The sequence below is a fragment of the Eleutherodactylus coqui genome, chromosome 11 (genome assembly GCF_035609145.1).
Source record: "Eleutherodactylus coqui strain aEleCoq1 chromosome 11, aEleCoq1.hap1, whole genome shotgun sequence".
NCBI classification, from domain to species: domain Eukaryota; kingdom Metazoa; phylum Chordata; class Amphibia; order Anura; family Eleutherodactylidae; genus Eleutherodactylus; species Eleutherodactylus coqui.
In genome coordinates, this window is record NC_089847.1 from 87,884,919 (window position 1) to 87,901,322 (window position 16,404).

The 16,404-nt window shown below is 44.2% G+C and overlaps 2 protein-coding genes across 5 annotated transcripts in view; both read left to right on the forward strand.

The window, feature by feature from the left end:
- Positions 1–4,057, forward strand: part of SLC25A45 (solute carrier family 25 member 45) — a 67,428-nt gene extending 63,371 nt beyond the window's left edge. For both annotated transcript variants that reach the window (XM_066582967.1, XM_066582965.1), the window contains exons 6-7: positions 20–287; positions 1,396–4,057. In XM_066582967.1, coding sequence (XP_066439064.1) covers positions 20–287; positions 1,396–1,664 — 537 coding nt within the window. In that variant the 3' untranslated portion in view covers positions 1,665–4,057. The remainder of the gene's footprint in view (positions 1–19; positions 288–1,395) is intronic.
- LOC136582150 (solute carrier family 25 member 45-like) overlaps positions 1–16,404 on the forward strand; it is an 81,614-nt gene that overhangs the window by 63,316 nt on the left and 1,894 nt on the right. The window contains exons 1-5 of one of the 3 annotated variants that reach the window (XM_066582969.1): positions 4,450–4,484; positions 9,546–9,602; positions 12,923–12,966; positions 13,225–13,296; positions 14,208–14,390. In XM_066582969.1, coding sequence (XP_066439066.1) covers positions 9,566–9,602; positions 12,923–12,966; positions 13,225–13,296; positions 14,208–14,390 — 336 coding nt within the window. In that variant the 5' untranslated portion in view covers positions 4,450–4,484; positions 9,546–9,565. Of the gene's footprint in view, positions 1–4,449; positions 4,485–9,545; positions 9,603–12,922; positions 12,967–13,224; positions 13,297–14,207; positions 14,391–16,404 lie in introns of those variants that run through there. The other 2 variants (XM_066582970.1, XM_066582971.1) reach the window with 2 other exon arrangements.

Below are 16,404 nucleotides of genomic sequence, written 5' to 3' on the forward strand. Positions count from 1 at the left end.
AACATGTATATGTCTGCAGGTATATTTCACAGCTCCAATTGACCTGATAAAAGTGAGATTGCAGAACCAAACTGAGTCATTCAAAAGACAAGCCAAGCTGGACAACCTGCAGGCTCGGTATCGTGGGCCTGTTCACTGTGCTGCGAGCATATTCAAAGCAGAAGGCATTAAAGGTCTCTATAGGGGTTCAACTGCTTTGGTTCTTCGGGATGTGCCCACTATTGGATTATATTTCTTAACTTATGAAGTCCTTTGCAGACGGATGACGAGTGTTGGTGAAATACCAGGTAATTCTAACACTGATGACTAAATGCCAGAATTATATAGTAAAGATATATAAGGTACAGCTTGGGGACCAAAGTCTTTATTAAGGGGCTATATGGGCATTTTGTGTATCGACTCCATATAGCCTGTCTGACTGAGGGCACATTCTTGTTTTTATTTTTGTTTTTGCTCATTTCATTTAAACCTAATAAATGTATTCATTGACTCAGCTAAGCATGCTGATTCTCAATTAGTTATCAAGGAACATACCGTATATACCGGCGTATAAGGCGACGGGGCGTATAAGACGACCCCCCAACTGTCACCTTATACGCCGGTATTCAGTGGAGAAAAAAAAAAAAATTTTATTACTCACCTCCCCCGGCGTCCTGTCACGCTCCGGCAGGATGTCGCTCGCTCCGGCAGGCTGTCGCTCGCTCCTCGTCCCCGCCGCAGCATAGCTTTCTGAATGTGGGGCTTGAAATCCCCGCTTCCAGAAAGCTAATACACACGCCGGCAGCCATGACATCATTGAATGGCTGTGATTGGCTAAAGCACACGTGGCTTCAGCCAATCACACTATTCAATGACATCATTGAATGGGTGTGATTGCTAACACGTGCGCCTTCAGCCAATCACAGCCATTCAATGATGTCATTGAATAGTGTGATTGGCTGAAGCCACGTGTGCTTTAGCCAATCACAGCCATTCAATGCTGTCATGGCTGCCGGCGTGTGTATTAGCTTTCTGGAAGCGGGGATTTCAAGCCCCGCATTCAGAAAGCTATGCTGCGGCGGGGACGAGGAGCGAGCGACAGCCTGCCGGAGCGAGCGACATCCTGCCGGAGCGCGACAGGACGCCGTGGGAGGTGAGTAATAAAATTTTTTTTTTTTACACTTTTTTTTTTTTGTATTACCGGCGCATAAGACGACCCCCGACTGCAGAGCAGATTTTTCGGGGTTCAAAAGTCGTCTTATACGCCGGTATATACGGTATCTTTTTTCCAGAGGTGCTAACAATGTTGTAAAAAAGTAATAGAAGCCATAATCACCTCAGTAGGTGAAAGAGAATCACAATGCTTAATTAAAGATATAAATACATTTGTGTTAACTCTTTATATTTGATGTTTAGGTTCATGGACTATGCTGTTTGCTGGTGGTTGTGCTGGGACAGTGGGATGGGCGGCTGCGAACCCAATGGATGTCATAAAGAGCCGTTTGCAGATGGATGGGATTCAAGTTGTTCAATATCGTGGAATACTTGACTGTATTTCTAAGAGCATCAAACAAGAAGGGTTCCGTGTTCTCTGTAAAGGACTCACAGCAAACAGTGTCCGTGCCTTTCCTGTCAATGCAGTGACTTTTCTGAGCTTTGAAAAGCTTCTGGAGACTTTTCGATAAATTTGTTACCAACTATGGTTCATTTCAGCCAAGTATTTTTTATCATCAATTAGTACATGCGTAGACTGATATAAAATCCCCTAGAACTCAAACAAAAGCAAAAGGATACTGCAGAGGCAAACCCAAGCATTTTTTAGCCTTGATCTACTTGAATATTATTGGAAAACTTTGTAAGTCGCAAAAAAACCTAAAAGTTATTGGAAGTACTAAAAACCTTATGACAAGACCAAGTTTAAGCCACCTCAGGACTATATTGAATAACTATATTGAATAATCCGGGGGCGTAACTATAGGGGGTGGAGGGAATGCAGTTGCACGCAGGCCCGGGAGCCTTAGGGGGCCTATAAGGTCTTTCTTCTCCATATAGGGAGACCAGTACTATGAATAAAGCAATTTTGTTTGGGGTCCTGTTACAAATTTTACATTGGGGCCCAGGAGCTTAAAGTTACACCTCTGGAATAATCTAATATTTTACATAATTCAGTGCTCAATGAAGCCTTAGTCAATGCAAAGTAACAATACCAGAAACATCAGGATTTTCTTTTTCTTTCAATTATTTGAAGTGTAAAATGAATAAGATTTTTAAAGTTAAATCAGAAAATACTCTTCTAAATAAGAGCAAACATGGACAGCTAATGCAAACTTCCTCTGATACTATTATGATCAACAGGAATTTGTCATCTCATATTTACTAGTTTGTTTTTTGGAGCAGTTTTTATGCCACTGTCTCACAGCTGATCGATAAGAGTGGGTCGGCTGACCACACTGCTGCAGTTCTGGCTTGTTTGAAGAGGAGTTTCTGATTGGTTATTTTCTCTTTAAATATTCTCGATTTCTGTAATGTTTTGCTGGTTATAGCATAAGCTATGTGTGTTTAAATCCAGTATTCTTTGTATGCTTCTAGTATCTTGTTCCTAGTCTAGCTTTGTTTCTTGTCAGATTAGTTTGTTCCTGTGGTTATTGTGAGTCTTGTCGTTGCTTCTAAGCCTGATTGTTTGCTACTGCCTTTTCCCTTTTTGTGTCTGTCCAGTCTTGCTTCTTAGTTCAGGTCTGCTCAGTTGGCTGTGGAGAGTTATAACCTGATAGCTTTGCCAACCTGTCAGTCAGACTCCGAGCCAGATTAAAGGGACAGGCACACAGGAATAATATACAAGTTCTCTAATTCTACCACTAGGGCCATAGAAATGAACCCTGACACATAGGTTCATGACAAGCATCAGGGAAAGATTTCGGGAAGGTTTAGGGAAAGCTAGTTATGGTCAGTTACTGCCAGTTTGCTAATCTGCCTACCATCACCCGTCTGCTCCATTATCTGACTACCATCACCATCATCCATTTGTCCCATCATACGATTACCATCACCATTCTGTTCCTGTCATGTGTTGGTGCATTCTTATTCTTTGTTACCTACTAGTCATGATAAGAGTTTTATATTTCGCATTTGCCACTCTGGTTGTGACATAATTTAGCCTTACTGTAAAGTCCCATTTACATCAGACAATTATCATTCAGGGCTGTTCAAATCCCCACTCTGTCACGGGAGTTTGAACGATAGTCGTCCCGTATAAATGCATACAGAAAACTGAACGACTAGACATTCAGTGTAAACCGCGGCAGTTCTGAATGACTGTTTGCTTACAGTGAATGGAGGTGGCCAGGGGGAGAGTGCTTCCCAGCCACTCCGCCTCCATGCTGGCCGCGCTGTGAGCAATATCAGCGATACTCACTCCTTTGTAACAACACAAGAGCGAGCTTCACTGGGACGCACTGTCGGGCATCGTTTGGCCCACAGTTCATCCCGTGTAAATGAGGCTTTAGTCTTGGAGGTTTCTGAGTACAAGGAAACAGCACTAGTACCAAGGAATGGCAACGTCTATCAGTGAAGACCAATTCTTATGTCTAGCCAGCGCCACTACAGATATGTTGACTCCAGAGGCAGGACAACAAGTGACGAAAGCACGCTCTATTATTTTATCTGAATGAGAGAAATGCAACGAAGCACATTAAACTTTCAACAGATTACCCTCAGAAGTTGAAACTGGGTCAGACAATACAACATAAAAATATCAGAAGGTGGTCAGATTCAGTCATAATTGTTTCTAATGTTTATGGCCAATACTAGCCATCTATTAGTCTATATAAATCAATTGGTAGATGTAATAACTTTTGTTACTTTTTGAACAATTTTGACCATTCAAAATGATGAATACCCAGTAGACAAAATTTTACAATAAAGGATAAAAGTCTTGTTAATCAGTAGTTAAGATTGATTGTCTGTATACTAAATTTCATATAGGTTATTGAACTGTAACATGAATGGTTGCCTTCTGACTTGTGATCAATGTACTACAGTATAGACTACATGTATGAGTGCTCCTAAAATGCCTTTGCTGCATCCCAAACAAATTCAAACCATACCTTTAACTTTGGATGAAGTGGGATAGGCCACAGCTTTTAAAAATATATTTAACCTTTAAACCATCAAAAACCTTCATTGCACGCCCAAGCATTAGCCTCTTGCAAGATGCTTAAATTAACTTTAACTGTCTATAGAACCTTCTGTACTGCCCCACCTCTTAATTCTGCCATGGAAACTATGCCTACTCCGAACAGCTGTCACAACTCTGTAAAACAAAACCTTTGTTAACACAGTACCTACAAAAAAAGAACTCCAGGCAGGGTGGGCTGGTACTACTCGTCATCCTATGCAGAAGGTGACCACCCCTCCCACTGCATCCACTTTCTATTCCTTGTGTTTAACACCCCTTTACCCACAATACACTTGGCCGAGCAGATTGCAGTCTCTTCTCCTCCTTAAAGGTATAAAGCCTCCCTGCAGTCATTGCCGTCTTATTAACCCTTTCATGGACTTACAGACTGCATTTATGAGTGCACCTGAACTGCCTCTATTGCATCTTGAACAAATTCACACCACACCTTTAACTTTGGATGAAGTGGGATAGGCCACAGCTTTATTTTAACATATTTAACCTTTAAACCGTTAAAAAACATCATCCCATGCCCAAGAATCAGCCTTCTCCAAGCTGCTTAAATTAACTGTGACTGTCCATAGAACCTTCTGCACTGCCTTGCTGTAATAGTGGATATGTAGACCTCCAGTTATTAAAGGGGTTGTCCCGAGGCAGCAAGTGGGTCTATACACTTCTGTATGGCCATAATAATGCACTTTGTAATATACATTGTGCATTAATTATGAGCCATACAGAAGTTATAAAAAGTTTTTTACTTACCTGCTCCGTTGCTAGCGTCCTCGTCTCCATGGAGCCGACTAATTTTTGGCCTCCGATGGCCAAATTAGCCGCGCTTGCGCAGTCCGGGTCTTCAGCAGTCTTCTATGGAGCCGCTCGTGCCAGAGAGCGGCTCCGTGTAGCTCCGCCCCGTCACGTGCCGATTCCAGCCAATCAGGAGGCTGGAATCGGCAGTGGACCGCACAGAAGAGCTGCGGTCCACGAAGACAGAGGATCCCGGCGGCCATCTTCAGCGGTAAGTATTGAAGTCACCGGAGCGCGGGGATTAAGGTAAGCGCTCCGGTAAACTTTCTTTACTTCCCTGCATCGGGGTTGTCTCGCGCCGACCGGGGGGGGGGGGGTTGAAAAAAAGAAAAACCCGTTTCGGCGCGGGACAACCCCTTTAATGCTGGCATAGAAACACCGCCAAGAAGGACCCCAGTGTAACCTACACTGTGCCCCGACCTACGGCACTAGCCAGCACCAATGCCTTTTGGATGCCATCCTATAACCCCGACAGAAATATGTCCATTCTAATAGGATGTAAATGAACCCAATGCTGTAGTAACAAACTTGTGTTCTCGCTCTACAACTCCTTATGCTGTATCGCCACCTCACCTAGTGACTGGACAAAATTTTAAATCCTGACGTTCAGTAGCTTCCTTACCTTCTCCATTGTGGAATGTCTCCTAGCTCTCCTTCACACCTGTCATGGCACCACTTCCGACCATACCAAAGTTTCTTTTGCAAAAATTGCCAAAACGCTGCATATCTTCTTTTATCAGGGCAATTAACGCCCAAACTTTTACCTTCCCCGAGTTATTACCTCTAGATTGCAAAAGTAATATGAGTTTGCCACACGAAAACCTACTAATTTGGACCACTTTGGGAAGCACTTTTGGCCAGCACAAGCCTCTGATGCCATGCCAATGAATGTGGGTGTTGGGGAAACAACTCAGTGGGTGTTGGACTTTTGTTCTCAGCTTGGCCCAATATATGAACGAGTGACCAAGCAGCCAAATGGTCGGCGGTTCCGCAACTGAAAGAAAGAAAAACTGAACATCATATGTAACCTTACAACCTACCTGAACTACTAAAAAACTGTACTACTCCTAACCAGTCATCAAATATGGCCTGACATATAACCTGTAACAGTCTTCCATCTGCCTAATCGTTTGACCGCATTCCCATTCAAACCACATACAACCGCCGTAGTGGCAGCGCCTATCCAAAATGTTGTTGTTGTTAGCTGTTCATGACTCTTGGCGACCCTAAATGCAGGCTACCTCCATGTTTTTCGGTTTTGCACTGCTTCTTTCTGTTGTGTGATATCCATGCCAGTATCAGCTATCGTGTTCTTTGGTGGCCAGGTCTTCTTTTGCCACTGATCTGTCCAAGCATTATAGATTTTTCTAGCAACTCTGCTCACATTACATGGCCAAAATATGTGAGCCTGAGCCATCTTGCCCTCCAGTGATATATCGGGTCTTATACGATTCAGGACTTCTCTGTTTGTTACTCTCGTCGTCCAGGGTATATGCATCACCCTTCCCCAGCACCACAGCTCGAAAGCATCAATCCTCTCTCTATTGGCTTTTTTTGCAGTCCTGCTTTCACATCCATACATGGCTATGGGGAATACGATGGTTTCCACTATCCTGCATCTAGTTGCTATGCCGATATCCCTACTTTTCCAGATTTTGTCCATGTTTAGCATTGCACTTTCCCCCTTAATGCTATCCTTCATTTTATCTTTGGCATAGATTCTCCATCCTGGTCAATTTTCAAATCAAGCAAGATGAAGTCTCACACGCATTCTATGGCATCGTTGTCAATTTTGATTTAAATTTGGCCATTTTTTTCGCAGTTGTCATAATTATTGTCTTCTTTAAATTCAGGCAGAGGACAATTTTTTTTCACTTTCCCTTTTATTCTTCTATATCACTTGCTTCAGACCAGCTTCTATTTCTGCAAGCAGAGTTGAATTATCTGCGTTGATGTTTCTGCCACCTATTCTCACCCCAGTTTCCAATTCTAGGTCTATTTTCTGCATGATCACTTCTGCATATAGGTTAAAGAAGAAGGGTGAGGGGATGCAGCCCTGTCAGACACCTTTGCCAATCCCAAACCAATCTATGTTCCCATACTGTGTTCTCACAGTGGCTTCTTGATTGGTATAAATGATTTTATCAGCCTGACTAGATGTGCCGATACGTCCAGGTCTTGTAGGGGGTGGGCATAGCTTGTCATGTTTGATGCAATCAAAGGCCTTGGTGTAGTCGATGAAGCACATGTAGATATTCTTTTGGTATTCTCAAGCTTTTTCCATGGCCCATCGTTGGTTTGCAATATGGTCGCGCGTGCCATGCCACGCCGAAATCCTGTCTGTACATCAGGGAATGCCGCTTCAACTACTGATCCCAGTCTTTCCTGTATAATTTTGAGAAGGATCTTGCTTGCATGCAGAATGAGGGCTATTGTTCGGTATTTGGAGCAATTCTGGGAGTCGCCTTTCTTTGGTAGAGGGATAAGGGGAAGGTAGATCTTTTCCAGTCCTGTAGCCATTGTGCAGATACCCATACTGCCTGGAGTAGTGCCATGATGGTTTTTTTACTGGTACTGGCAACAATAGCTCTGCTGGTATGTTATCTATGCCTGGTGCTTTATTTTTAGCTAGTTGTTTCATAGCCATAACCACTACTGACTCCATAAGAGAGGGCTCCAAGTCCACAGATTCCATCTCACACAATGGTGCAGGTATATAGTTCCTCTGAGTATTTTCACTACCTATGGTCATTCAATTCCTTCGCATTTTTTTCTTTGATTATGCCATTGCTTGCAATGAAAGATTTTCAGGCCATCTTGACCTGTGAGAATAGGTTTTGGATACGGCCTTTCATGGTCTTGCTTCAAGTTGTTGGCAATGCTCATTCCAGTCCATTTCCTGGTCTTTACTTGCCGCTCACTGAAAATCTACATGTAGTTGTCGAACTTTGTCTTTGTTGCTGGCCGCCTTTGCTGCTCTTCTTTTATTGGCTATTCTGAGGGTTTGCTCGGACAACAAATAGCGTTGCTTTTCCTGCTTCTTATAGTTCAAATGCTTACGGGCAGTCTCCATAACTGCGGACTGTATATCATGCCATAGTTCCTCTGGATGCTTTTCTGATGTGTCAAGCAGTTCGAAACTGTTTGCTACCTCAATAGTTTATCTGAAAAGACTGCGTACCAAACTCCATTGGGTTCAGCCCAAGATACCGTAAGCAAGAACTTAAAGCTACTCTAAACTGAAAACAAGTGAGCAGACATCCTGAGCTACATTAAGTCTGTCCCCTTGCCACATCTTAATATACTCCTCTACCAGACGGACACCATCTAGAAACTACTGGCTTGATGGACAACCTGTTTCTGATCTCCTAACAAAAACCTTTAACATATCCTGAACAACTAAGGCTTCTTTGCAATGTTATGGTGAGTGTTTTGCATCAGTATATATGGGCCAAAACTTGGACTGGAGTCCATATATGAAAGAGGTGAAAATGTTTCCATTATACTTTTACTGTGTGCAGGTTCTATTTTTAATTTTAGCTTATAAATAAAGGTGCAACATACTGATCAAAATGCACAAGTGTGAAAGCGAACGTACTGATATTTGCCTGTTTTCTATGGCTGGGTTCACATTTGCATTGGAACCTCTAGTTGGAGGTTCCAGGAGAGATCAGGCACAAAATACTGGAAGAAAAGGGGCTGCATGCAGCACTTCTTCTTCTTCTGGTAAAATGACGGGTAGCTGGGTGGAAACCAAACCGAGACCATCATAGTCAATGGGGTCTGTTCTGCAGTGTTCGATTCCGTCATACGATGGAGCCATTTGGCCAGGGAATTCCCCTTTCCTGCTCCCCGAATGGAGCAGGAAAACGAAACCCATGACGCAAATATGAAAGCTGGTTTACGTTCTTTAAGTTTACAGTTTCTGCTCCTAATTTTAACAGATGCAATAACCTGAATTTTATTAAAGGGGTTCTGACATGAAAAAAAAAATTATTTACTCACCTTGCCTGGCCAGGACCGATCGCCAGGCATGTCCCCTCCATCCGACATCCTCTTCTGTGGCTTCTTGAAGCAGAGCAGGAGCGGTCAAAATGACCGCTTCCTGCTCTGTCAGTCACTTCCGAGGTGAATGGACGGGCCGCCCACAGCAAGCACAACACAAGAAGTGCTTGCTGTCGGCTGCCCGTCCGTCCTGGCTGAACTCCCGAGTGCTGCGCATGCGCAGTGGAGAGGCGGCCCATCCTGACTCCTGTCAGAGGGCACCTATCTTCTGCGCATGCGTGGATTCCCGGAGGGGGGCAGCTTGTCGGAGGAAGAAGAAGAGCCTGCTGGTAGATGACCCCGCTGCAGAACAACAACAGGAAAAAAGGTGAGTGTAAGATTTGTATGCTTTAGCAGCCATTAATCGTGGGTTCCCTGTGTCCATTAGGCAGACCAGGGAACAATGGCTGCTAAAGCATAAAAATCTGATTCGTGTCAGAACCCCTTTAACTGTCCACCTACTAGTTAAACGTTACGTATTGTGTTTGCAACTCAAAGTTCGGGCTGTATATAAAGCTCTTCTTTCTCTTTGGCTGAAATCCAGGTCTACCTGGTGAGTCTGCAATGCCTTCCACTGAATTTGTTGCGGGTTGGATTTCAGGTAATGTAAATAAAAAATCTATAGTAGCACATTGAACCTGTGCATAGTATAGTTTAGGTTGAAGCATATAAATCCCAGTTATGTACCTATTACTAAAAAACCTTTGTACTTGCATTAGAGGTCATTCTGTGTATTCAGATAAGAGATTTTCTGCAAATGTTTCAGAGACATGGCAACTATGTATGCAAAGTGAGGGGAATCAGAGAGTCTGCTGCTCTGGGACGGTGAGATGCTGCAAATGGGGAAATTATATATATGCAGCGGGAAGGGGATTGTTTTTTTAAAAGTGTAACTCAATACTTCAAAATTTGAGTTTGTAATAGAAGTCAGTCTACGTGTAAGGTCTAATGCACACGGCTGTATTTGCACTGCGGGATCCGGAACTCCAGATCCCACAGCAAATACAGCCCATAGGACTTGCATTGAAAAATGCATTTCTATGCCCATGAGCGGAAATCAACTGTATTCCGCTCATGGGGTGAAAATCACGTCATGTCCTATTTAAGTGCGAGCCTCACACAGACTCGCATGGCCGCGTCATCGCTGATGCACCGGCTCTGCACTGCGCAAGTGCGGCTGTGTGCCAGCCGGCACATTCACAGAGCAGAGAGAAAACGCCAGACAGATAAGCCGGAGGTCACTGCAAGGGTACAGGGTCACATCCAACTACAAAAATCTGGCAGTTGGAATCCGACCTGGCTGTCTGCATTCGGTCTAAAAACGAGAGCGGGGTTGGTACTTTGGCTGGATACAGTGTAGTGGCCCAGAATTAACAGGGCCCCTTTATAAGTATGCATGTGTTTGTCTCGTGTCATTGTATTGTCAGTGTCTTCAATGTGTGTGCATTTGATGTGTATTGCACCTCTCCAGCACTGAACGGGTTAATGTCTGGGTAATGTCTGAAAAATGTATCTTGTTGTGTGTCACATGATAGTGTGATATATATATATATGTTTTGTAAGGTGTAGTGAGAGAGTCTGAGTTGGAAGAGAGACTGCGCCTTGTCCTACAAGGATCTTCAAGATGGAAGAGGCTGAGTGATGGCCTAATTTCTGCTCTGGGAGCAAATCACCTAGGCTTTCATGGCGCTAAAATCGAGAACTGAGAGAGAGAGTTAGAGGAACCACCAGGCACCGCTGAGTGTAACAACTAACTGTGAGTGTGTACTGGTAGAGAGCTGGAAAGAGAGCAAGGAGAGTTGCTGTGAGCTGAAACCCACAGATAACTGGGACTGTGGATCGTCTGCCATCCAAGAATTCTTCCTTTCACACCACTATTGTGTTCGCACCATTATCCTGCTGGCTGATGTAAAGTTTGCGAACTGTTGACCGTTTAGTCAAGCAAATGAGCACTACTGGCCGTTCTCGGTTTTACTCAGAGAGTTAGCCCTGTGTGTGGACTATTTTATTTCAAAGTCTGGATTCACCACAGGGGAGGGAACGATGGCATCACAAGTGACAAAGAGGACTCTAAGGTAAACCACGGATTGGGTTTTCCCTGTTGAAACTTCCCCAGCAGTAACTTAGTCGGGTCCCGTGCTACCCCGAGGGGAGGAGATGGTAGAGCCCGGTAACAAGGCCTCAATCTACCACGCTATCTCCTCGGCTGTGGGCCCGCTCCTCGGACGCTGCAAGAGGAAATCACACAAGGAAGTAAGCTAACACCTTGCAATGTAGTCTTTAATACTTCTTTTTTTGTTATGCGCTGTTTATTGACACACAGTAGCAGCACCCCATTTTGTTTATCACAGTGTCAATTTTCTTTTTTTTTCTCTTGGATATCTTTTTTTTGGACCTTTGCTCCATTTTATGTGGAGGCACACTTTTTTTCTATTGTGCATTTGTTCATTAGATCTTACTTTATTATAATTTTTTTACTATGACTCTTAAATTGGAGCCTAAAGATGTCTTGTGGCATAGTAAAGAGTCCAGTATTTTTGGCTCTACTGTTAAATCCCATGTGGATCTAAATTTTTCTGAATAATTCAAGAATATCCTTGATGTGCATTAATCATATATACGGGTTACGTCCATGCAGCACAGTAAAGTGCCACACCTCAGCACGGACGCAAGAAGGTGTCCTAATAAAGTTGCAACAACTTTCATAATGTTGCATAAACCAATTACATCTCTCCAGGTAAAGATGGAAGGACACCTGTCCCTTACTAATTAGGGAAAGTGAGGAACCCTTGCCTTAAAGGAGGTGATTGTCCCAATAAGGACAGCCCTAGTGTGTTCATCTGGGACCTGGCTATCCCTGATTAGGAACCTGGAGATATGTACAAAACGACACGAAACTCTTCACACACACTGAACACAGAACACAACTGTTCACACCTCATATCTAGCCACCTGCACAGACATTCAGAACACGTCGCTGGTCACACCAACACACAAGGTTATGCATACCACACAGAACAGGACAGTGAATAGAGCACATGTCTGGCCACCTGCACAGACATACAAAACACATTGCTGTTCACACCAACACACAAGGTTATGCATATCACATAGAACAGAAACTCCACCCTGAACTCATATGCATAAAGGTAGCAAACTATAGCCTTTCTTGTAGTGGGTCCCTACACTAATATAAATGCATCACAGAAGGGGAAATTAAAAATTAAAAACAATCACAGAATATGGCCGTTACTTAGTGAGGAGTGCATATAGATGCATCCTCCTCTCACCATGCAGGTAGCTGACTACCAAATGGAGGAGCAAATAACACCTGTGCAGGACATGGATTATTTTCTGGTGCATATTTATTGAGTGTAAAATAGCCTGTTTACTTGCTGGATTTAGTATGTTTGCAGATTTGATGAGGTGCAGAGTTGTTGCCTAGATCCCCATCAAATCCTGAACCTAGCTTAAGGAAATAAATAGAGATGAGCGAGTATACTTGCTAAAGGCAATTGCTCGAGCGAGCATTGCCTTTAGCGAGTACCTGCCCGCTCGAGACGGAAGGTTCGGGTGCCGGTGCGGGGGAGCTGTGAGTAGCGGCAGTCAGCAGGAGTGAGCGGGGAAGAGAGAGGGAGAGAGAGAGCTCCCCTCCGTTCCTCCCCTCTCTCCCCCGCAGCTCCCTGCCCGCCGCCGGCACCCAAACCTTCAGTCTTGAGCGGGCAGGTACTCGCTAAAGGCAATGCTCGTTCGAGCAATTGCCTTTAGCAAATATACTAGCTCATCTCTAGAAATAAAGCTTGCTGTTTTTCAATGAAAATCTACACTTTTAACTCTCAATTTGTCCTGATAATGTGATATTCACACAAGTGTATTGCTTGTGTATGACCCCCTTGATTTTTATCAGCTTCTGTTTTTCAGGAGCTCTCGGACTTGTTGTTGGACATCCTATTGACACAGTAAAGGTAAATAACCCATGTATTACCGATGAATAAAGCATAAGACTGCCCATATACACTGTGGCCATTCTGCAGTATCTGCACATGGATTATTGCTAATTTCCGGGCTGCTCATAGACTTGCTGTTGTTTAAAATGGCAAGTAAAGATGCAGCCTGGCAAACAGCAGTAACCGCATGCAATAACTACTAATCAGTGGCAGTACTTTTTATCTACAAATCGCTGTTGGTGGCATGATGTTTTGATATCCTATGCTTTTTTGCAGGTACGTCTACAGACACAAGCAAGATACCGTGGAGTTCTAGACTGTATAGTGAAGACCTATAAGAAAGAAACAGTGAGTGCTTATTGTCCTATGTTGCATCTTGCTATTAAAGCGATCAAAAACTAGTTAATATTATTAAAACAAGGAAAATATAAAAATTCAGCTACATAACAATTTTTGGCAATTTCTTAACAACACAACCTCAGAAAGTCAATTTTATTTGTTAAAACATTTTGGGCTAAAGAGGTAGTTCACAATTTTTTTACCAAGTAAAGCCGCCTGCAGAGGGGCGGAAATTCCACGGCGGGATTTCCGCCACTGGAAGCCTGCATAGGATTGAGTTAACAAACGCAATTAGAGATGAGCGAACGTACTCGTTTCGAGTACTTACGCACCCGAGTACCGCCATTTTCGAGTACTTCAGTACTCGGGTGAAAAGATTCGGGGGGCGCCGGGGGGCGCCGGGGGGGCGGGGAGAGGCGTGGCGGTGCGGGGGGTAGCAGCGGGGAACAGGGGGGAGCCCTCTCTCTCTCCCTCTCCCCCCACTCCCCACTGCTACCCCCCGTGCCGCCACGGCGCCCCCCGAATTTTTTCACCCGAGTACGGAAGTACTCGGAAATCGCGGTATTCGGGCGAAAAAGGGGCGTGGCCGAGCATGTTCGCTCATCTCTAAACGCAATCCTATGCAGACGGCCGTGGTTTGGCCACACAAAACCTCACGCGACAAACAAACCGCGGCATGTTCTATTTCTGTGCGGGGCTCTGCGAGCCCCGCACAGAAACGTCACTCACCCGACGCCAGCTCCGGTCTGCGCATGCAAGTGGAAGTGCAGAGGACCATAGGATTCCTTGATGGGTCCATGTTTTTTATGCATTTCTTACCAAGAATCCATTTCTTTTATAGGAAAGCAAGTCATAAAAAAAACTTCAGAAAACCAAAAACAGTATTTTTTTTCTGATTTCTCTTGTTTTTACTCTCTTAGATTTGGGGATTCTTTAAAGGAATGAGTTTTCCCGTTTGCAGTGTGGCCATCAGCAATTCCTTAATGTTCGGGTCTTATAGTAACGCATTACTTTACATAACTGGCGCAGAAAGTAAAGACTGGAAAAAGAGACCACAAAATTATCAGATTTTTCTAGCTGGTTGCTGTGGTGGAGTGGTGCAGGTAAGTTTTGCGTGTCTATTCTGCATAATTTGCAAATTCTTGTAATTATTTTTAGTATCTTAAAATCCTGTTTCTCATTAGATTGCGCCCATTAAATTCGCATGTAGTGTCAAATGCATTTTAAAAAGTCATTCCTACCTAGTATACGGCTCTTCGGCGAGCCATTGCTAAGTAAGGCCCAATGTCCATGGGCAGATTTTAATTACAAAAACTGCGCGTGTCTCCCGCGTGGGAGACCTGCACCTCTAGCCGCCCATTGGGATGAATTAGCATCTGCAAGGCAATTTAAAGCACACGGATGTGATTTTTTTCCGGCATGCGGATCGCACAGAGGAGATCCGGGCTGGAGCTGGACAGGTAAGAAAATCTTTTTTTCTCCCCATATCTGCGGGCACGGCTGGATTCCACAGCATTGGATTCCGTACGTGCAAGTGGACATGACGCCTAAAACTGACACTCCTAGTCTGGCTGAGAGGAATTCTTCCCTGCCAGATGCCAAGATTGTCCTGATTTAACTGTTCATCAGACAGACATTTAAATTAAAATGACCCCCATAATAATGTCAGACACCCAAAACAAGAGTCTAAAGTTGCCGCAGCCTCCTTTTCCTTTCTGTAGGAGAAATTCCCAACCCAGTTTGCAAACAATGCAGTTCCTCTGGAGAGTGGAGTTCTGCACAATTTCTCACCACCCAACTGCAAAGTGAATGGAATCAGCTGAGTTGGGTGAACTCTTCCAAGTGTTACCCAGTAGCTACATGGCTACCTCTGTGGTATGTGCGCCCTCGATATAGCAGATTGGTTGCATACATTTTTTCAACCATCCCATTCATCTGAAAGGGGTCTGCAGAATCCCTTTTATCTGTATAGGGCTTGCAGAAATGCATGATGATTCTTAATTGCCCATAATTTGCTGTGTGGGTATGGGCAAAGTATTTCACACCAAAATCACAGTGAAATCTGCACCATTTTACCATGCTATTGAATGCTATGCAAATCTGCCCCGTAGTTCATATGTCATGAATTTTTACACATGTGGATTTACAGTTCTGTGTTATGGAAAATATAATGAGACATGAATTCTTGGAATGTTTCCTGTGTGGAAACTGCATGAGTCGGCCGCACCCCATTTTGCCCCATCGACAGGAACTAAATCCACATGCAGATCCGCATGAAAATCTGTGGCACAACTGCAACACCCCAGAGGGATGACCCCGGACACTTGACTACACTGCAGAGCTGGGAGGGATAAGTGCTGGCTTGTTACGGCGGCACTTACCAGGCTCTGGTCCCTGAGGGATATCACGTAGCCAAGGCCAGAGCAGGATCACAGGCCACCTTCAACACCTCTAGGATAGGGAATGCCAATATACGGGTTGATGGGGGTAGTAGTACTTATTCCACTGTTCCCACTGCTACGCGGCAGAGAAAAGAACACTGAGACTTGTGTATAGTACCTTGGGATACCAGGAACGGTTGAGGCCCAGTATAACTTTACTGCAAGAATAAACTTTAACAAACAGGTATTCAAGGCAATGCAGGTACAATTCACTTTAAATGCCAGCAGACTAGAGCTCAGAGGTCAGGGAGGATACACAGGATGAATACGGTTCTACAGTCCTTGTTATCTGTACAGCACCGATCCTGGACTGAGAGCACTCCAGAGGAGGAAAGGGGGTAGGGGTCACTCCGCAGACTCTCTGGCAGACAATTATTGACAAGAAGGCTTAAACAAATATCACCCTGCACGGCAGATGCGTGGGTGTGTCAGTAGCATACCTCTGTGCGGTGATCCGGACCTTGGATGGCCGCACAGGAAAAACCTGACGTGTGAAATGGTACCTGTACAATGGGTTCCTCTATACAGAACTAGTTTGGATTGCTCTCTCTCTCTGATGGGTCTCACTCCATTCACATCCAGATTTCACTCGCTATGGGATATTGCTCATCTTCCCCCATCTTCACCTACATGGAAGCTGAAGGTGCTGCTGTGGCTCTGTGTTAGCACTCTCTCA